Source organism: Amblyomma mixtum, chromosome 3 (genome assembly GCF_055824585.1).
Source record: "Amblyomma mixtum isolate Tamu chromosome 3, ASM5582458v1, whole genome shotgun sequence".
NCBI classification, from domain to species: Eukaryota; Metazoa; Arthropoda; class Arachnida; order Ixodida; family Ixodidae; genus Amblyomma; species Amblyomma mixtum.
The window spans coordinates 145,033,111-145,054,287 of record NC_143014.1 but is presented as its reverse complement, the minus strand read 5'-3'; the positions used below and the strand labels follow the sequence as shown (position 1 = coordinate 145,054,287).

General features: G+C 50.4%; 2 protein-coding genes across 2 annotated transcripts; one reads left to right on the top strand and one right to left on the bottom strand.

Moving 5' to 3' along the window:
- Nucleotides 1-487: 487 nt before the first annotated feature.
- On the top strand, nt 488-10,508 carry LOC149352272 (E3 ubiquitin-protein ligase MARCHF2-like). The gene is made up of 4 exons (XM_089577135.1): nt 488-1,380; nt 2,328-2,437; nt 2,496-2,719; nt 9,953-10,508. The coding sequence occupies exons 1-4, from the start codon at nt 1,251-1,253 to the stop codon at nt 10,092-10,094; spliced, it is 606 nt and encodes a 201-aa protein (XP_089433261.1). The 5' UTR covers nt 488-1,250; the 3' UTR covers nt 10,095-10,508.
- Nucleotides 10,509-11,667: 1,159 nt separating this feature from the next.
- On the bottom strand, nt 11,668-13,746 carry LOC149352271 (uncharacterized). Its single transcript, XM_089577134.1, has 5 exons — nt 13,348-13,746; nt 12,888-13,272; nt 12,466-12,608; nt 12,052-12,301; nt 11,668-11,933 (listed from the first exon to the last, which is right to left on the bottom strand). The coding sequence occupies exons 1-5, from the start codon at nt 13,615-13,617 to the stop codon at nt 11,668-11,670; spliced, it is 1,314 nt and encodes a 437-aa protein (XP_089433260.1). The 5' UTR covers nt 13,618-13,746.
- Nucleotides 13,747-21,177: the final 7,431 nt, after the last annotated feature.

Genomic DNA, 21,177 nt, shown 5'->3' with positions numbered 1-21,177 from the left:
TCCCGTAGTGCGCAGGCACCCATATCAGCTCCACTTGGCGGGGCGGGGGTGCATCGGGCGAGTCCAGCATGTCAAAAGCAGGGACATGAACTCGGCCTCGAGCAAAATTTAGAATCGCAGTTTTAGTTACTTAAAATATACCGGGCTTCCGTGCGAGTGATAGCAAATGCAATGGCGACTTCCTCTGCAGCCTCTGGGGAGGTGTCTGGAGGGAGAGGTAGTGTGAAGAGGGTGGATGAAGAGGAGTCCACCACAGCTGCTGTCGCTTCATCACCCGTGCAGACAGCGTCTACCCATACGGCGTCCGGCTCGGAGCCGTACGCTCGGTGGAGTGCCTTCGCACGGGCTCTGCGGCGCTGCTCATGGTGGGACGGGTGTATATTCCTCGGGAGCGGCTTGATGATGAGCTCCCGGTGAAGGGGTCGTGGGATGGTGAGGAGGGTTGGGTCGTTGGCCTGTATTCTGATTCTGAGGGAGTCCAGGATATACCAGCCTGTGGGGGTTTGTGTGTGAGCCTGATGTATTGGGCCTGTCGGTGGACTTCCACCAGTTCCCCGATCGTGCTGTGGAGGCCCAGGCCTAGTAATCTGTCTGTGGGTGTGTTGAGGGGAAGATGAAGTGCTACCTTGAATGCCTTGCGAATCAAGGCATACAAAGCGTTTATGTCATGTTTGGATAGTTGAAGGTATACGGGGTAGTGTACAACACACGGCTGAGGACAAAGGCATGAATGAGGCGACATAGGTCGCGCTCCTTCATGCATCTATGATGTCCCGAAACCCTGCGGATGAGGTGTGATATCGCGCCTACAACCTGCGTGAGTTTCTTGAGGGTGGTGGTGTTTTTGCCATCGTTCTGGATGTCAGGTCACCATTCAGTTCAATGCCAATGGGGGAGCGGGGAGAGCAGGAGGTGGCAGCAGACCCCAAGAAATCGAGAAACGTGATGAATAAGAGCTAACGCTCTTAAAAAAAGAGGAAGGGGTGGAATTGTTCTGATTTCATCATATATCTTGGGAATTCGCTGATTTTTGTTCTGGAAGCGGCGTCTGATCGGCGCTGGGAAACGTGGCGACCGGTTAGGAGCCTCAGAAGGAGATCATAAGACGACAGGGAGAAGCACGACCGCTTAGAGCTGCTTTCTTCTTTTTCGGGCATCTCTATGTGAGCGGTGCTGCCATCACCGCACGCATGGCAGCGTGGTGAGAAAGACGAGGACAAAGCCATAGAGTCAGGGGCGCCTGCGATGGCATGGATTCGATGAGTGCCGCCTCCGCTGGGCCTTCGAGCAAGGACTCGAGGCCCGATGACGTCGACATCTGCCGCATCTGCTTCCGTGGAGCTAGCTGCGGCTCCCTCCTGCAACCTTGCATGTGTCGAGGTGCGTGATTCACCGGGGTAATGCGCACTCTGCGCAGCTAGAAGTTAACGGATTCAAGATTCACAAAGGATGCGCGCAGCGTTGTGTAGGGCCAACATAGTTACCACCTATAAAGCGTGGTGACACATCCTCATCGGCTGAGATTCGTTGTTTTGTTGTCGGGCCGACTGATTAATGAAGCTGCTAGGTTTCGCTCAACGGATGCGCGCATTGTAGTGTTCTCTTCTAGGATCCACGCCATTCTCGCACAATATGTTGGAGGGTTCAGTTCGGAATGTTAGAAATTCTTTGCAGAAAGCCTCCGGTTCGCGCATGAGGAGGCAGCTGTGACTGTGATATGTTTTAGCAACGTAACGTTACTTCTGGCCGACAGTACTCGTGGGTAGATTTACATTATAACCTCTGATTTTGTCTGTGACCTCCTGCGCCTTCTTGCTTAGGTAACTGCTTACGCGTCTGCATTTCAAATTTAGGTGTTACATCTCGGGACGGAGGGCTTATTCCAAAGATTTTTAGTTCCTAGGTAGGGGTTAGAAGGGAGAGGCAGGCCGTCTCTGGAAGGGGAGTTTATTGAAATCACTGCCCGCTGCGTTTTGGCTTACCATTTTGTAAAGGGATCATAGTTTTCGCCTTTCTAACATGACCCCCGCGGAATCGGCTAGCAGTCGTTTGCTATGCTAGAGAATTTTAGTATAGCGTATATGCTTATACTAGCAGACAGGCAACGGCAACGACTGCCTTGCGGTAGTACAGCCGTGCTCAGTTGGCCTCCGTTATGAATTTATGATATTCCATATATACGCACATAATCGACGGTCGACAGGCACACAGAATGAATACACAGTGAACAGTGGCATTGTGTCGCTGTGTAGAAATTAAGATGACGTGGTTAGTGAGAGTGGCAAGGGAGCAGAATAAGTGCTGTGCCTGAGCAGAATACCGTGCAGGAAGCATCGGCTTTGCGCACAAGCCGTGCATGGAGCGATGGGTCTCGGAGCGCAGGGAGGAAGAGTGCAACATCTGCCACTACAACTACCCAATCCTACGGAAAAGCAGGGTGAGTGCGCGCCGTCGTGCGTTGTCGGAGGCCTACTGCAGGCAGTGGCTGCGTGCAGACCTTCTGCGAGCTGCTGCGGAACCCGGAGGGTCGCAAGGAGCCGCTCGTGTACGCTCTGCTGGGCGTCATCTTCAGCCTGAGCCTGCTGCACGTGTTCGCCTTCGCCTGGCTGCTCACCGTGCGCATGTGGGGCCGCCTTCCCTGGATGTACCAGGTGGCGAACGCCGCCGCGCTGGTGGCCCAGGCCTTCCTCTGGTCCGTCTTTCCCTTTGTCGCCTTCAGGTACGCCTGCTTTGTCCCTGCTGGCGAATGGATTAATGTACTTGCCACTGTTTTGCATGGGGAAGGAAAACATGCAATCTTGGCCATATATGCAGGACGTGACTCAATTCTACAGAAATGTGTGCACCTTTCCTCACGTGATAACTTCCTCCTCTTCGCAACCGACCGAGCTTGCGTGCCCGACTGTATTCGTGTGTTTTAGGCTAGGAGTTATGGAAAGGCTCAATAGCTCACCCAGGCGGACACCTGAACCGTGCCGTGAAGAAAGGGTGGAGGAGGTGTTGAATGGATGGAGGGAGAAAGGGCCGCCGTAGTGGAGGGCATAGGACATTAACGTGCACTGACATCGCACAGAACACAATAGTGTTTTTGCCTTTAGTCTACCTGGAAAGGCTGTCAGGATTAGCTTGCACTTCACGCGATAGTTACCGCACTTTTCCTTCTCCTTCTCCTCCTCGCAACTATTATAAGCACGGCCGAAGTCGGGCTCTCAAGCTTCTTGGTCAGGGGGTGCGATTGGAAAGTGCATTCCTTAAGCAATTTTCTTTGCAAAAACCGCATTGGCACCCAAGTTTTTCTTCCCAAGTAAGTTCATCCACCCCCGTACCACCTCGACCGCCCCCTCCCAAAAATCCGTCCCTGCTCGATCACTTCAGTCGTCGTCCCTCGCGAGGGAAAGCTTATGGCGAGTCGCCACAAGCACCTGCCGTTTGGGCTATTTTCTTTAATTTACATTGGCTATATTTTCGTAAAGTCGCATATCGAAGCCTTGTAAGGGCGTAGCCAGGGGGGGGGGGGGTGCTTATGGGGCTTCAGCCCCCCCCCCCCTCCCCCGAATTTTTTTCGAACTGTCACGCACCGCTGACCAAAACAACCACCGCCGCCGGAAGTCATTCTGGAATTTGTCACCTACAGTGTCTTTTTCAGACTAGAAAAGACATTTTGGCCCGAACATTGCTAACTGGGGTTGCATTTCGTGACAACGCCCATGCACCTGGAGTCACGTAACGCAAGCATCAGTTAGCATCATGATCAAAATTACCATGCGAATGCTAAAATTTTTAGGACATCAATAACTGATCTTGACTGACCTTGCTTGAAAGCCCTGCCCACGCGGCGTTTCCCAACATACACACTAGAATATTGGTTATGTCAACTTGCGGCATCATTCCTGGCTTTCGTTTGTCCTTCTATTTTCTTTTTAGCTAACTGCTTTTACTTTTTCTTTGAACCCTTCTGTAATTATGGGTGCAGAATAATTGCCGCCGTGCAGGCAGTTAAAAAATACGTACTTTCGTATTGATTTCTGCATTGTTCCTCTATTATTCTAACCATAGGGTGCTGTCCCGACCGCAGCATGTATTTTTTTTTAAATAAAAGAATGTATTCGTATGCCTCAAAAATTGTGGCAGACATAACTGATACCTATGCTTCCATGTTTTGCGTACTTAATAAGTAAAGAAAATATCACGCGAGAACTATGTCAGTCCGAAAGCAGCAAAGCATGCAGTGCATGGCGCTGATATAAAAAACGCAAAGGCCATGAAATGAGCAAGTAGAGGACAAATATTTGAATGAATCTTTGTCGTTCAAGAACATTTACATTTTTGTACATACGCTACGGCCAGGAAAAAATCTCAACGACGCTGTCCTTCGTTCCAGTGTACTGCGCAGCAGCAGCTGTCACCGGTCAAGTATTGCGAGTAATTGCACCGAAATTTTAGTCGCAACAGCGAACACATGCATAAACGAGGAGTTCTGCAAAATATAGTGCGAAGATAAAATGGAATATTAGAAATGCGAAGACAAACATGATAAAGGACAAAAAAGTGGAAACACAGTCACTGTATGTACACACAAAAACTCGCCACAAGATATTTAAATACACGTATGCCTCCATTAAATCTACGTATCTAAGCAAAAGTCACTCTATATAATGCGTCAAACAAGGCAAATAAACATCTTGCGCAATCACAGACAGTAAACTTCAAACACGTATGGAAAGACAGACGACCCAGGCAAGAACAAAACTATGATAGCAGAAATCGCGATAGGTACATGGGCCAATGGCCCATGTACCATTGGCCCATGTACCTATCGCGATTTCTGCTATCATAGTTTTGTTCTTGCCTGGGTCGTCTGTCTTTCCATACGTGTTTGAAGTTTACTGTCTGTGATTGCGCAAGATGTTTATTTGCCTTGTTTGACGCATTATATAGAGTGACTTTTGCTTAGATACGTAGATTTAATGGAGGCATACGTGTATTTAAATATCTTGTGGCGAGTTTTTGTGTGTACATACAGTGACTGTGTTTCCACTTTTTTGTCCTTTATCATGTTTGTCTTCGCATTTCTAATATTCCATTTTATCTTCGCACTATATTTTGCAGAACTCCTCGTTTATGCATGTGTTCGCTGTTGCGACTAAAATTTCGGTGCAATTACTCGCAATACTTGACCGGTGACAGCTGCTGCTGCGCAGTACACTGGAACGAAGGACAGCGTCGTTGAGATTTTTTCCTGGCCGTAGCGTATGTACAAAAATGTAAATGTTCTTGAACGACAAAGATTCATTCAAATATTTGTCCTCTACTTGCTCATTTCATGGCCTTTGCGTTTTTCATATCAGCGCCATGCACTGCATGCTTTGCTGCTTTCGGACTGACATAGTTCTCGCGTGATATTTTCTTTACTTATTAAGTACGCAAAACATGGAAGCATATGTATCAGTTATGTCTGCCACAATTTTTGAGGCATACGAATACATTCTTTAATTTCAAAAAATACATATTTCACTTGTCTAGACAGTGCGTAGCGTTGTCTAATACACAATGACATTGTCAATGGCAATGCAGGTATTAAGTATTATTCTTGCGTTTGGTCCTGCCACAGATTCTATGAGAAGGCCGCGCTGCAACATGAGCCCCTCTCGAACAAAATTTCTGGCTACGCCACTTATGGTAGCTGTAAAATGTATGCATTATGTAAAGACTACTGTGTGCTCGATTGGCATGCAGGGTCTTCAAAAGCGAGAAGACAATTGAGTGACAAATAATTTTTGAAAGTTCCCATTCACGAGGCTCGCGTCGACGTCTGGTGCCGGTTTCTTACGCGAATCCTGCACTGCGACGTCGTATGGCTCACGTGACGTCAGGAGTGAGGGGTTGTTATTGGCTTGCTATGAAACGTCTTATTGCGAGAAAAGCTGCAACTACGCTCGTAGACGAAACAAGCGAAGCAGGTACGCAAGGGCACAGGCGGACTGTAGGCGGTGGCGTATCGCTCATTTCCAGTCCAGCCGTGGTGGAGGGTGAGCGCGCCTGCCGGCACTAAATTGAGCCGCGTGGCGTATTTGTGGGCGGAGCGTAGTCGTAGCTTGATTTTTTTTCCCTGGCTCGCTCCGATGTATGGGTTTATAGAGAAGAGGAAAAGGGACATTTTGGATCTCCTATATTTAGTACTACGTAAGATATAGCAGGTTACAACTTTAAAAAAATTAGCTGCGATTCAACTATTGCCGAACCTGGTTAGATAGCAAAAGCTATGATGTATCGGGCAACTATACGCGGCTTGGCGTATGTAACGTTGAGTGCGTCCTGTACACTGGATAGGCAGCGCGCCCACCCTGGCAGGTGGCAGTTAATGGTTGATCGCAAGAGTTAGCTCACCCAATGAACGCTGCGGCCTATTGCAGCAATGCCGCGTGTCTGCCACAATGTTGTCAATGCTAACGCATGCAGCCCACATCTATCTCTCATCGCCCCACGTACCTATAAGCGCGATTCAGGCGTCCACTGACCCAGGGATTCAGTTATGCGCACTTCTTCCTTTCCTCAAAACCATCGGAGTCTAAAACGTTGTCAACGCCAACGCCAATGGGCACAATGAACGCCGACGGCCTATGGCTTCAGTGCCGCGTTTCTGCCACAACACTGTCAATGCCAACGCATGCAGCGCACATCTGTCACTACCGCCACGTAACTTAAAGCGCGACGGAGGTGTCCACTATCCCATACAGGGGGCAAGTTATGCGGCTTTCCTTTGCGCTCGAAGCTCCCGCTCTTCATCGGTTTCGTAGCTTAAAGCGTGCCTAAGGTGTCCACTGTCCCAGGGGCCAGTTATGCGCCTTTCCTTTGCTTTCGAAACTCAAGGTCATATGAAGGTGAAACTTGGGGCCACCGCGAAACTGGCTTTACCTAGCGTAGTGAAGCTTTTGCTTAAAAAAAAGCAGTTGGTAACAATTGGCCATGGTCCGCGGCATCGTGCATTACTCCGCTGACCAATCACAGCAGTACATTAAATGGGCTTTTTGGTTTTTGATTACATACCAAACAAGCCTAAGGCGTCAAAATTCTTGAGCTTATAATTTCGTCTCATGGTTAGCTTTTTGTTTAAGTGACAAGAAAAGCTTTAACAGCGGACTACTTTTTGTCGTAGAGGAATGGTGTGTGGCGGCAACTAAACGTCGGAAATTTTTGCCGGAGTGTGATGGGTGATCTTTTACTCTCGGTGCAAACCGTTTCAACGGCCTTTTAAGCAGGTTATGCGCGCGCATACAGTACATAAACGCGAAATAAAGAAACGGGTGATCATGATGATGAATTTTATGTCGCAAGGACAGCTGTGGCCAAAGAGCATCATGTCACAAGGTATTTTTCTTTACACGAGGTGCGTCCAAATAAGCAATTCTCAATCATTTTGCCCCAGATAATCCGAGCACCAGGCTAGGGGAAAGCTTGTACCCACTGTACCAGCGGTGGGTACCTGGCGACACTGCCTCCCATATAAAACACTGAGCATACATTACCCGAGTGTTTGCGCTCCTTTTCACGGTGCGGGATTCGATTTGAAATCGAATCCCGCACCTCCATATCAGAAGCGGATGCTAAAACCGCTATAGGCCACCGCTGCGGTAAAACAAAGAAATCCCAGTAAAGTAAAACATGTGAAGGAATTAATGATTCTTGTATTCGGGTACGCCAAGTCCTTTAGAGCCGCGTTAGTCTCAGAAATCACCGGCTGTTAGGGAAAGCAGCCAATAAAATATCGATACAGTCAAACCCATTTATAACGAAACTGTCGATCACGCGGACTGCATTCATTGTATCCAAAGTTCGTAGTAAGTGGACTTGCCCTCATCATCATCAGCAGCAGCCTGACTACTCCCACTTGTGGGAATCCTGGCTTTCCGCCGTCGCCTTTGCGCGGTTGCCGGCCTCCCGCGTTGTTTCTCCTCTTTCCCTTGCTCCCGCCTCAGGCGGTGGAGAGGCGGCTGGGTGACTAATCACTGTCATTTAGCCACAGCTCCGTCCCGGCTCCCCAAGGGCCTTTGCCATTGGCGCCTTTTGGCGGGAATTCGGGACCCGCTTTGGGCGGCCGCGCGCCGCGCGACCGTCCGAGCGGGGCCCAGAGAGAGATCCCTCCGAGACAGCGTAAGGTGCGTACGTTACTGTTTGTCTGTGCCGGCCTTTGCCGTTCGGACCAGTGCTTACTCGAGCTCGCCCGCACGTGTCCTCTGACCTCCAGCGGCTCGAGCCTGTCCAGCGGGGTCCAGCGACCTCCGACAGGCGTACCTTGCGTTGATTGCCCACTCTCTCTCGCAACCGGCCCAACGGTCGACACGAGAGAGAGATCACAGCACTGCCGCGGGGACATTCTCCTGCAGCGGCGTGCTAGCGACGCGCATTGCTCGAGTCGCTTCGTGCGCGCAGCGGAGCCTTGCTCCTCGCGCGCCCCCGGGACGGGGTGACTATTGAGTGTGTGTGTATCAGCTGGAGGATGACGTGAATAAACGTCTCCTTTGTGAACTTGGAGGCCTATTTCCTTGCGGCGAATCGCTCTCCTCCCAGCGGAGGTTGAGTGCGCTGCATCGGTGTCCCAGTGTGTGTGTGGTGACGGCTGATCGGGGCCCTTGGCTCGCGCGAAGCTCGAACCCGCGGTGGTTGGTGGCCTGTGTCCACGTAGAAACCCACACACTGCAGGGCGAAGGCCTCTTCCATGTCTCTCCAATTAACCTTGTCCTTTGCCAGTTGCGGCCACCGTATCCCCGCAAACTTCTTAATCTCCAAAAAATACAGTTAGACGAAAGTGACGTTTATTCCTATAAAGCGTTTGTTGTACACGTCTGTTTTTTTTGTTGTTTTTTTTTTCAAAGCAGAGCTCATGAAGCCTCTTTCTAAGCTGTCCAGCTCGATCATGTGCTCCTGGCCGAGACCCTTCTGTGAGCAAGCCGTTTTAGAGACGCGATAGATAGCGATTGAGGCATTCATGGCAACTGGTCGCCATCTTCGTCTTCGATCCTCGACGAAGGCGTAATGGTGCAGCGAAGGCTACCACGTTCGTTCCGGCTAAAACGGACCAACAAATTTTTCCTGGCATGACGGCCACTTAGTCCATAACCAACATGACGGTACAGGATTGAGGAATCCCTCGGCTAGCTAAGCTCATGTATTCTTTCCGGCTCTCTTTTGAGAACAAACCGTGTTGGAGGAGCTTAGTCCAAGTAGGTTAACACGTGTAGTGATCACCTTCAAATCGCTCAGTACATCTGCTGTCGCGGCAGCAGGGCATGCACGGCGGAGATCCAGTTGGCCAGGCGACGCACGCCTGCCCACCTGTCCACGTGACCAGGTGGGCCAGCAAGGCATACCTCGTGACTCGAACTGAAACTTCTCAGATCGCTATCGCTATAGTTGATCGCCGACCGCGCTATAGTCTCGCTTTACCATGCTTCTGCTTCCACGTTAGAAGCTTTGACCAGCTGGCATAAACGCACTCATGGCATAAACGCACTCACCGATTGAATGCACAGTTTTTTATTATTTTGGGAGGTCGGCATTTTCTTTGGGTGGATAACGGGAACTGGAAGACACTCTTCGGTCTCCGCGCTGGCGGGAAGCGCACGGTTTGTCGACTGCGGGTGCCAGTTTACGGGGCCTCCTCGTTTGTTACAACCGAGTGTTGTGGCCACGGTTGTTCATTATATCTGAGACCCAGTGCCTTTGCTTTAATACATATTTTGACGGTAGCTCCATGGTAGCGAGTGTTCGTTTTAATTTCGGCTCTTATAAGTGGGCTGGACGTATTTCGTGCCAGAACTCCAGACGGCTCCATGAGCCGACCAAGTAGCAGACTGGTTGGCAGCACTTACAGAGCAGACTAACTTGCGTTACGATTGCGTGACTGTGTCGAAGTTTGGAATGCTGCCCTACAAATACTCTCCTGTCTACACAGGATGGCCTGGGAGAGCTCGTGCCGCTGGTGCTTGCTGAACGCTGAGCTGCGCATCCTGCTGCCGGAGGAGAGCGACGACGGCCGGCCGCCGCGCGCCGGCCTTGCTTGCCGGGCCAGGAAGACGACGTTGTCTCGAAATTGAAGTCGAATTCTCTGGCGTCCGAATTCCTAGCATTTGCCCGCAATGACGAAGCATCTTTGTACCTGCAGCCGGCGCTCGGCGCCGCATGGTCCCGGAGAACTCGCGCAGGTGGTGCTTGCGGGACATCGAGGTGTACACAGTCCTGCGGCCGGAAGAAAACGACTGCCGCAAACCGTTCTTCTCTGGCGGGACCGGGAGACGCGCTGGTTCGAAATTCGAGCGGAAGGCACTGACGTCCAAATTCTAGTCTCTTGCCGCAATAAAAAGGCGGCTTCGCTCCAAGAGCCGATTTGAGTGCTCAACCAAGTTGAGTTGAGTCGTTTCTCGGCAAAAAGAAAAAAAAAATGTCTGCCTGACGGGTATGGTATTACTGCGCATGAACATGCAGCCTAGGTAAAGCACAATATTGTTACGATAACATCTGGGAGAAAATGAATATGTTATGCATCGGGATTCGGTGGAATATGCGGCAATGCACAGTTAGGGTATCCACCAAGATGTGAGAATTACTGCGGCATTTCTTGTATATATATATATATATATATATATATATATATATATATATATATATATATATATATATATATATTAGTTTTCTTTGTTTGCTGCACGCACTTCCGCGTCCTTCGTGTCGGCGTACAGTTTTCAGCGAGGCACTGTTCCCCTTTGAGGCAGAACACCTGCTGGAAAGAAGTTACGGTCACGACACACAACACATATGTAAATCGTAAAAACTTATTTCCACAGCCGAGCTCCAGTATGGCCCTTCATTTCGCGGGTAATATGTCATCATCTTTCACACGGAGTGTTTCACGTAATTTGTTTCACGTAACATGTTGTTTCCCGTCGTATGGCCCTCCACAGAGTGTTTAATTCCGCTTAATTAGTTAATTAGCTTTGATAAACTATGCAAAGTTTCTAACATCTCAGGACGCTTTGGGGGGACACATCACGTGCTCTACTAATGTTACGAGATCTCGACACACCATGCAATCACAACTCACGGAATGTTTTAATCAGTTTTCATTTCCGCCGCTCAACGTGTGTCGTCAAACCTTTTCAACAAAACCGGAGTTTTGCCACTTAACACCGAACGCCGATACCTTTTTCCACTAACAGGACCCTTTTTCTGTCGCGTTAAAACTCTTGCATGAGACGCAATAAATGGGCAAGAGCACTGTTGCAGAACTGCCCGGACTACTTTTACATCTTTGGTCGTTTGAATTGTTACAGACTACCCCCCCCCCCCCCCCCCACGCTTACAGCGATAATGCACTCTGGTATTGCCCTGTGGTATATTTCCGATCGCTCTCCCGGCATATCTTTGTGGTAGTGGGTTGCGGGAGGGATCTGCGCGCTGTGGGAGCAGCCTCTCATTTTGTGGACGTCACATTCATTCCAGCAAGAAGACAGGCTAGTCACTGAGTGCGGGTGCACTCGGGGCATCCTATATATACCATGGACGCATTACGGCTCAAGCGGTTTGACACCTTTATTGGTCCCACGAAAAAGAACGCGAAGGTGCTCGAGCTGACTGCTCGGCGAGGTGGGGTGTGGGACCGTCGAGGTGCGTTCAGGTCAGCTGGCGAACCAGGAAAGCTGCCACGATGCCAGTCAGGACGCTCAGCAGCACGACGTTGACCAGAATGCAGGCCTGCTCCATGGCACTGCGGTTGGCCAGGGAAGCGGCCGAGGCTGGCAGAAGGGGGGCGGCCAGGCTGACCACCGAGAACTGGCTGCGGCTCTCAGTTTGCTTGGTGTGGGATCCCGTCTCGCGGGCCGGTCGAGCAAAGTAGCCAGGCGGTGGTCCTACCGGCGCCACCGAGGCCGCGACACGCCCTGCGCAGTCACATAGCACCCACCAACTCAATTAAGGCAGCCGATTTTTTATTCGAAATAACTTCTACAGGCTGCCCAGCTGTATGAGCCGCACAGAGTCCCGCTTCCAATCACCCACCTGCCGATTCGGCGCGGGGATCCTTGAGGCGGGGAGCCTGCTGTGGAACTGGCTTCTGCGGATCGTCTTGCTCGGACATTGACTGCTGCAGCTGATGCATCTGCTGCTGATATTGCTGCTGTTGCATATGCTGTCGCATCTGCTGCAGCTGATGTTGCATCTGCTGCATCTGTTGCATCTGCTGCATCTCCTGCATATCCTGCATTTTCTGCAGCTGCTGCATATGCAGCAGGTGCTGAGATAGCGGGACCTGCAATGAAATGACGCACTTGCAGATTCACTGCATTTAGTTGGATAATAAGCGTGCTCAGGCGATGTGGACGATCCTCGAGTCCTAAGCAGTGTGCGAGATCCTCTGCTCCAATTTTGCGCAGCTTTGACCAAATGCGCATGCATTGCGCTGTTGGCTATTACCTGCTCTATTGGTGGTGGAATCTTCTCTGGTTCCGACTCAGCCGAAGTATCACTTGATCCACTGCTGCTGGCAGACGAAATCGAACTGCCGCTGCTCTCGTCAGGTTTGTCATGATGCTCGCTCGAGCCCTCCGAAGCAGTGCCTGCGCAAACAGCCGCCGGTTTGAAAGAAAGCTGGACCCGAGGCCGGCGCTGGATCGAGCAATGAAAATTTCAGGCTTTTTTTAAAATTTAGCATTGAGAATGAAGTTGCTCGCATGCTTCGCCACTAATGCACTAAATGAGTCTAAAGCATGATTCACATTTCGGCTTACTAAGGCATAGGAAAAACGGGTGGGGTAATGGCTAAGGATACTGAAGTTCCGGCTTGGCCGCTGACCGGACGGCGCTACTGAAATGAGCTGCCGAGGCGGGCACGATACCAGCGTAGTAGATGGCCGAGCGCGCATCCTCCTTCATGAGTTCCTTGGTTGGCGACCAGTCTGACTCGGCCGATTTCTCTCCGGGAGATCCAGGCGAGCACGGCGGCTTGGCCGCGGCCAGCGTTGTGGTTGGCCCGGCCACGTCCCCGGCCTGGTGCATCATACCCACTTGCGTGACCACGGCGTGGCGCACCATGTTTGGGTTGTCCTGCGGGCCGACCGCGGTCGGTTCCGCCTGGGGCCGGCGCCCCTGCTTCCACTCGTACGAACCCATAGCGGGGTAAGCCATATAGCCCGGCGCGTAAGGGTGCTCAGGCACGTAGTAGCTTCCGACCTCCGGCGGCCCGTAGCCCCTTCCCGGAGTCAGGGCGGCCTCCCTGGCGACCTGCAAGGCGCCGAAGTCGCTCGTGAAGGGCGCGCGCGGCTACTGGCTACGAAAGACCGCAACATCATTACTCGCCTGCGGGTAGTGACCAAGCGCCACGCAGCTGGCGCGTCCTGTGGCCGGCACGGCCATGTAGCGGTAGTCCCCGAGGGACTTGGACAGCGCGTCACGGGACACGCGACGGCGGGAGTCCGGCGGGCAGGGTAGCGCATAGCTGGAAGCCGCCTTGCTGCGAGCCTCCTCGGCGTGAGCTGGCCGCCGGTCGCTGCTGGCGCGACCCACGGGCGGTGAGGCCATCGATGAGGTCTGACGGCGCTGCTGCTCCGGGCTCCTTTCGTCAGTCATGGCTGCGGGAGGACAGGCTGGCAGCCCTGCGAACGTTCTCTCGAGCTCTGGCGCAAGCCTGGGTGCGCTCGCCCCCGCGCGCCTCGGTCTCGAGCCGTTCGAGCACGTCGTTTTTCTCTCCAGCTCAGAGGCACGTGCATGGAGGACGAAAAAAGGCTAGAATGAGAAGATATGTTCCGCCAGCTATTGCAACGTATGAAGTCGCCCGTATATAAGGACGCCTTCAGCGCGCGCGAGCAAAGCTGCTGAGTTTTTTCCATTCCAGGCTTCTGCTGGGAGTCGGCCTCATTCCCCTCTTTTTCAAATGTTCCTTCCTCATGGCGCAGTTCGGGTGCTGGAGTGAGTGAAAAACCTTATTCGCTCTGTTCAGGTACCCATCCCGAGTTACTGCGCCTTTTCTTTCTTCATAACCTCCGTCCCTTTTCCCGTTTCACTTCCACAACTAGCAGGGAAAGACGACGCCACTTCCCCTCTATGGTGCAAAGCGCCAGAGATAACAGAATGCCCGCTCCCCGCACACACACACACACACGCACACCTGGTAATCGACTTGGAAGGCTACTGGATAAAGATACAGCCAGAACACCCACTGGATCACATGGCGTACACAAAGCATGGAGAAACAAAAATGACTTCGCGCAATCTACACAGAAGACTATGAGCCACAGTGCGCACACTGTGGCAGAGGCGAACCTATACCACACGGTCGGGCAGCTGCCTAGACAAAACAGCATTAGAAAGGACAAAAGAACCGACGATTGAGCGGTAGGAGGAAATGCTGCCCAGCTGAGGCCCGAAAGTTCATCAGAGGCTGTCATAAAGGGACATAGAGCAGCTGCAAGATTCGAGGGATTCCCGGTATGGGGGGACCACAACTTTTAGTTCCAATTAAAACGTTATCATCATCATCAAGAGCGTAAAAAATTTCCCATTGGAATAACATCAGCTGTCATGCTAAAACATACAGTATTATCCTTCATGTCTTGAGTGAACCTAAATCCACCCCTCTCGATATAATGGGTCCACCTGGTGATGCTCAGCCGCGCCGTGCTATCGTCTGTCTTTTTTTCTTATCAGAATCATGTCCTGCTGATTAGCTGTGCTACGCCTTTGGATTCTTGGCCGGTCTCCCAGAGTGGGCATGGGCCGCTAAACGCCTGGAGAACACTTCCCAGCCCACATGCCAACAGGAACCCCACTCCAACCTCCTTACTTCAAGCAGGAAATTTTGTACGGAAAAACCGCATCATCCCATTTGTTTTTTTATGAAGAAATCTCAAAAAAAGCGTGGCGCAAATAGGCCCTCCCCCCTGTAAATGCGCCCCTACCACCTGAGTGACATTCTCACTGGCCAGCAGGTGAAAGAAGGATTTTTTTTTTATTACGCCATAAAACGCCGCTGTCACCACAGCGACGCCTTTCACCCTAAAAAAAGCTACGTCGTAAAAAAAATGCATCGATCATACTGGGGTACCCGCAGTAACCCCCCCACCCAACAAAAAAAAAAACGGCCGCACAGCCTGCGTTAAAAGAAGGTGTCCGAAATAGGAACAAGCGCACTGCTCTGCCCAATTACATCACGTGTCTCATGGCCTAAAGGATAATTCAGTCCCGTTCGTCTATCTAAGGAAGGAGGCTTCACTCGTCCAGGCACGCAAGTGTTGCGACGTTGACAACAAGGTGAAGTTTGTGAAATATCGCGTTGGTGTATAGTGTGCAGTATCCCGCTGTCATATGGTCACATGCATCTATCGCCAGACAGGCAGATGTCCAAGCATTCGGACACGCGAACATAAATGTGATGCAGACTTGTCAGCCCATTGATGCACGTGCGACTGTTACGCCCTTTTTGATGGGGCACGAGTGCTGCACGCTCACAAAGATCAAACAATAAGAGCACAATTACATCCTTAGGAAGTTCCCAGGATGTATTTTCGAGGTCACTGCATCGTCATGAAGACGTCCTCAATTTATCCTCAACAATTCCTCATCTGGTCCTGTTGTCCGGCCAAAGGACATCCTCAAACTTGTTCTGGGTGATTTCTTTTTGGCCTGTTTTCAGTAAGTCACATGTAGCCGCCGCGGTGGCTCAGTGGATATGGTGCTCGGCTGCTGGCCCGGAAGACGCGGGTTCGATCCCGGCCGCGGCGGTTGAATTTCTTTGGAGGAGAAATTCGAGGCCCGTGTACTGTGCGATGTCAGTGCACGTTAAAGAACCCCAGGTGGTCGAAATTTCCGAAGCCCTCCACTACGGCGTCTCTCATAGCCTTAGTCGCTTTGGGACGTTAAACCCCATAAACCAACCAACCAGTAAGTCACATGTCGATCTGGCGCAGAGAACATGCGTTATTATTTGCTTAATTACTGTTGGCAGCATGCACAGTGAACTGGCAAACCTTCGTGGGTGTGCTTTTAGTTTCGTACTGCATCTTCGCGGTCATCCACTTCAACTCGCCACATTTCAGCATCCTCGTGTTGTGAAACAGCTTCCTTTTTGCTTCTTTCGCTCTGAATACTTACAAAAACTAATTTCGCAGGTTTGGCTATATATGCTCAGCAAGACTGTGACTGGTTCGATCACCACCTTTGCTGGCGCCTACAGGTTGTTCTTAGTGCAGTCTTTTCATGCAGCGACTATTGTTTTCTCTGGATACCTGCCGCCTGGAATTCTGCTGCCTCAATAGCGAAGTCACCGAGACAAGTACATCTACTGCGGCCCAAAAATCTACCACTCCAACACCATCAGAAACATGCCGTACCTAGTGTCTGGTTAAAAAGCAAATATATTTCAAAATATATCCTATATATAAGACTATTTTGGTCAGAGTGATTTCCTTTACTGTATTTGCACACAGATACATGCAATTAAACCTGCACATTTTTAAACCTGGCTTGATTTCAGGCCCATGCCAAATTATCGCCTTACGATAGGACGCTTGCCGTACATTTGAGCGATTCTCATCCTCGCGTCTTCCAGCAAAGTACAAACTGAGGACATCCTTATAAGAGCATTTGGTCATGATGCACTCAAAAAGTACTCAGGACGTCCTGTTAAAGATCAGGAAGTTTGAACCATTTGCGGGCGTCCTCAGGACGTTTGGTATTGTCTGAGGGAGAACATACGTCATACTGAAATGAAAGGCACAAAATGTGTCAGCGAGCCCCCGCTTGCCTTAGCAAAGAAAGAGCGTAGATAGCAGATGAGTGTTTCTTCTGGTTTGGGCCGAGATTACGCACTATTTGTATTTCTTTTTTTTTTTACAGGTTCTGACCTATATGTCTTGCTCCTTCAAATAAAGTTTTTTTAAAGGGAGACTGAAGCACTTTTTTTGAAAATCAGGCTGGCAGCGGCGTGCTATAGTTTTTCATGCTGTATGCTCGAATATCGCATCCAAATAAGGCAAAAACAAGCGCGAATTGCCTTTTTTAGCAGAAATATGCGGCCTCTGCCGCAGGGCACGCCGCGCGGCGCGCCGCCGCCCGTGATTGGTCAAGCGAGGTCGTGACGTCACTTTGAGGACTGGAGAAGCTGCCGATGCGGTTCCGGCGCTGCGCTGAGTGCAGATCGCAGCTTTCCGTGGCGTTGTTAAAGCGAATATGGCGACTATTTTTTTACTGACCTCTAAAGAAAAGGATACTACAGTTTGTTCATTCCACGTATCACCTGAAAGCAAAAAAGACACGAGCAAAAAATTCTACGCCTAGCACAAGCATACGCTAGCGTGAAAGACACGTACGCAGATCATGCGTAAAAGGTGCCAGCACAACCTCGGCTGGTATTCTCGGAAAGGAAGGGGTGCGAACAATCACCACCGGACGCCTCCTGGCTCGCCGGAAAGAGCGTCATCCTAAAGAAAAGGCCCAAAGCGCTGTGTACAAAAAATTTTATTCTCACTACCCGGCGTAGGTTGGGGCAAGAACGTGTTTCGAGGAAACGATGAAGCAGCACAAAGCTGATGTCAAATTTAGCGAAGCGCAGTGGCCAAGCACTGCGAGGCATGTGACCACAGGATATTGAAGGAATCATTGTGCGCTGGAAACCAAGCTAAATACGCGCACAAGGCTGCTGCTTCACTCGTGGCGCGTTCAGCAGATGCCAGAAAATATTAATCGCTGGCTCGGAAACGTTCGCCCTTCCTAGATTTGCAGTTTATGTTCAGTGAAGTAGTGGCCAACTATATGTGTGTTTAAAAGCCAAGCTAGCTGCAACTCGTTCGCTGCCACAACTTGAAAAAGAAAGCGACTAAGGTTGTGAGACATGATGTTTTTTTGCAAAAACTTGGTTGGCATTCATTTCTCTGTTAAATTTGCATCCGAAATCAGAACGTCGAACGCTTTCATTTTAATCGCTTAGATACGATTAAACGAGATGCCGCATATGAAGAGCTTCAATGCTTGCTTGCTTTGCTTTATTGTGTTTTGCTTTGCTTGCTTGCTTGGACACGTCGAACCGAGTACAAAATCACTAACCGAGCCTTGCTGAGCACGCCTCAGGTGGTCTGGCCGCACCTATAAGCTGAGAGCAACACATGCTTGAGCCTCTATTAGGTTTCTGCAGGGGCGTGTTTCTAGTGAGCATGTTTCTGCTTTTAGAAGAGGCGCTTCTTCGAAATGGTGACACGCCTCTCATGCGCGAGGAAATGAAAGGAACTGCGTCATGGTTCAGCCGCGACCGAAATCTCCAGAGATCACATTAGGGACAAGCTCTGCATGTAGCCGGTGTCACGAAAGTGCTTCGAGCACTTTGGTCGGCTTGAATTCTTCGTCAAAGCAGCGAGCGCTTGCGCTGCGAGCGTATGATCTTGCGGAAAACAGTGGAAGACGACACAGTCGCGGGCGTAGTTGTTCGTGGACACGAAAGCAGAGTAGTACCTCGTGTTGAATCTGATTCTCAAGGTCGGCTGACACGCTTTGTACGTCACAACGCACGCAGTACGAGGAACAACGCATGCAGCACGAGAAACAACGCGCGCTGAAAGCTCTCTCGGGTGCGCCGAAGTATCCCCGGCTCCTCAACGTGACGTCACGTTGGCCGACATGGACGAGGTTTCCCTCTCCGCTGTTTTCCTCTCCTGCGGTCGCGCGCGGCGCGGGAGATTTAAACATCGCGTTTTTAATTGGTGATTGCGCCACTGTTTTGGCCAAAATCGAAAAAATAATTTCACAGACGTGATCAGCAATGACACTACTTCAAAACCCTAAAAAATTAGCTGATTCGAAAACCGCCTCAATCTCCCTTTAAGGGTCAGCTGAGCGGGGTTTCTGTTTTTTCCTTCCGCTTGTCCATTTTATTTGCGCTGTTTCTTTGTTCGTTCAAAATAAATTATTAGAAATGACAGGACATAGGTTGCCTTGCAGCTATGGGAAAGGCAATATAACAGCTTCCAACAGCAGAGGAGGGCTGCCAAGAAATGGAAGCGAGAATCATTCTTTGCGACTGGCCACGACCACTGCACAAAGATGAGCGCACTCGCGCTAGCGTGTGTGAATCGCATCACACTCTGTATTAGTATTGCCTAGCAGTCGCACTAATGGGTTCAAATTTTGTTTTCTAGTGCGTACTTGCTCATAAACTTGCCCTTCTTATACATCGGGAATCACAAATCAAGTCTTAACATCCTTTGTGCAGGACTTTACTCGGAGTGGGTGTCCGCCAGGACAAGCGAGTACTATATGCGATTATGCGAAGCATATATACGAATCCCCATAGCAGTTTTCATGACCTTGTTGTGTACAGTCTAGCGAATCTTGCGGGTCCATACGGCTATGTGAGAGGACTAAGGGCCTATGAAAAGCGGCTGTAACTCGGCACAGGGACCGAAAGGAAAGCAAACAAAAAATTAGAGGGAACACTTCAGCTCCGCAATAAGGGTATGACGCCATAGCGTTAATCGGTTAACATTATAGATCCCTTCCTGGCGCAGTGGTGCAGCGGTGAAGCGATGCGCCACTGTCCTGCGATGGCAGGCGCTAACACCGGTGGGGCTTATGCGTCAACCCAGGTTGCTCTTCCCGAGCAACGCGTCGCGACCAATCCTTAAACAGCCACATGTCACGGTGGGCAGTTTTCTCACAATCCGGTGGACAGGTAGTACTGATGACGCCACAAGGTCACGTGACCTGGGTGCCCCAAATTCTTTTCTGGGGATTTTTCGTGGCTTTTTGCTCACGGTCAGTGACGCCGACAGCAGACGCCGGCGCCGGATTTGCTGCGATACGGGCTCCTTAACGCTGCCGCATTAAAACGAACGCACGTGCTTAGCTTAATTAGGCTTAATAAGAAATATAAGCTGAAGGTAGTGCAGGCCTACGCACCTACATCAAGCCATGGCGAACAGATCGTAGAAAGCTTTATGAAGACGTGGAATCGGCAATGATCAAAGTAAAAACACAATGCACTGTACTGATGGGCGACTTCAGTGCGAAGGTGGGCAAGAAGCGCAGGCTGAGACCAGGCGGTAGGTGACATGGCATAGGCTCTAGGAATAGAAGGGGAGAGTTCTTGGTAGCGCAGAGTTCGCACATAGAAATAACTTACGAATCATGAATACCTTTTTTCGCAAACGAGAGAACAGGAAGTGGACGTGGAAGAGCACCAATGGTGAGACAAAAAATGAAATAGACTTCATACTATGCGCTCACCCTGACATCGTAGAGGACGTGGAGGTCCTCGGAAAGGTCCGTTGTAGCGACCACAGAATGGTAAGGTCTCGTATTAGCTTAGATTTTAAGATGGAACGGAGAAATCTAGTGAAGCGGAAGCCCACTAACGAGTTAGCGGTAAGAGGGAAAGTAGATGTATTCGGGATTTCGCTGCAGAACAGATATTCCGCTTTAACTGAGAAAGACGGCCATAATGTTGAAACAATGAACGATAATCTCACAGCTATCGTTACGGAGTATGTTGAAACTCCGTTTTCTTTTCATGTTTACCCTGTGTGTCTTTTGTATGTCATTCTCTTAAGCCCGCCTCCCGAGACGAAAACCAGACACCTCTCGCTTTTTTATGGCCGCGGCGGCTCCCCTCGGGCGACGGGACTCTGGGAACCCGAGGGAAAGGGGCCAAAGGTTGAGACAGGCGGAGAGCTGCTCCGTCTAGAGGAGCTATGGAAAAGGCAGAACGATCGGGGAGCCCCAACGATGAGCATGTAATTTTTCGAGCTCTTGCTCCCCTCCTTTGATTGTTTCTTGCAATAAACGAAGTTACATAAACGATAACAGTCAACTGTCATCAACGAGGAACTAAATCAGTTCAGTTACTACAAAAATTTTGGTGCCGAAACCCGGGAACGGATTACTCAGGAATATCGACCGGACCCAACTACTCAGCTTATTAACGACAGCAACATGGATGTTCTCAATAAAAAGAGAAAGGCCGTCAGAAGCCAAGCGACGCGACTGACCAAAGAAACGAACGACATCTTGGCTGCCAAGGAAGCACCCACCATCGAAAAAGTGAGCGTGCTTCTTGAACGCCTACAATTGGTCAAACAACAGCTCTACGATGTAGACGCAGCAATCGAGCCAAACATCCCAGAAGACGAAGCGGAGGCTGAATTC

Bases quoted from the DNA above. Each gene is read 5' to 3' on its own strand.
- LOC149352272 (XM_089577135.1), top strand. From the start codon at position 1,251: ATGGATTCGATGAGTGCCGCCTCCGCTGGGCCTTCGAGCAAGGACTCG. The intron at 1,381-2,327 runs GTGCGTGATTCA...AATACCGTGCAG, and splicing joins GCAACCTTGCATGTGTCGAG to GAAGCATCGGCTTTGCGCAC. The intron at 2,720-9,952 runs GTACGCCTGCTT...CTGTCTACACAG, and splicing joins TTTCCCTTTGTCGCCTTCAG to GATGGCCTGGGAGAGCTCGT.
- LOC149352271 (XM_089577134.1), bottom strand. From the start codon at position 13,617: ATGACTGACGAAAGGAGCCCGGAGCAGCAGCGCCGTCAGACCTCATCG. The intron at 12,609-12,887 runs GTATCGTGCCCG...CTGTTTGCGCAG, and splicing joins CTCGGCCATCTACTACGCTG to GCACTGCTTCGGAGGGCTCG. The intron at 12,302-12,465 runs GTAATAGCCAAC...ATTTCATTGCAG, and splicing joins TTCCACCACCAATAGAGCAG to GTCCCGCTATCTCAGCACCT.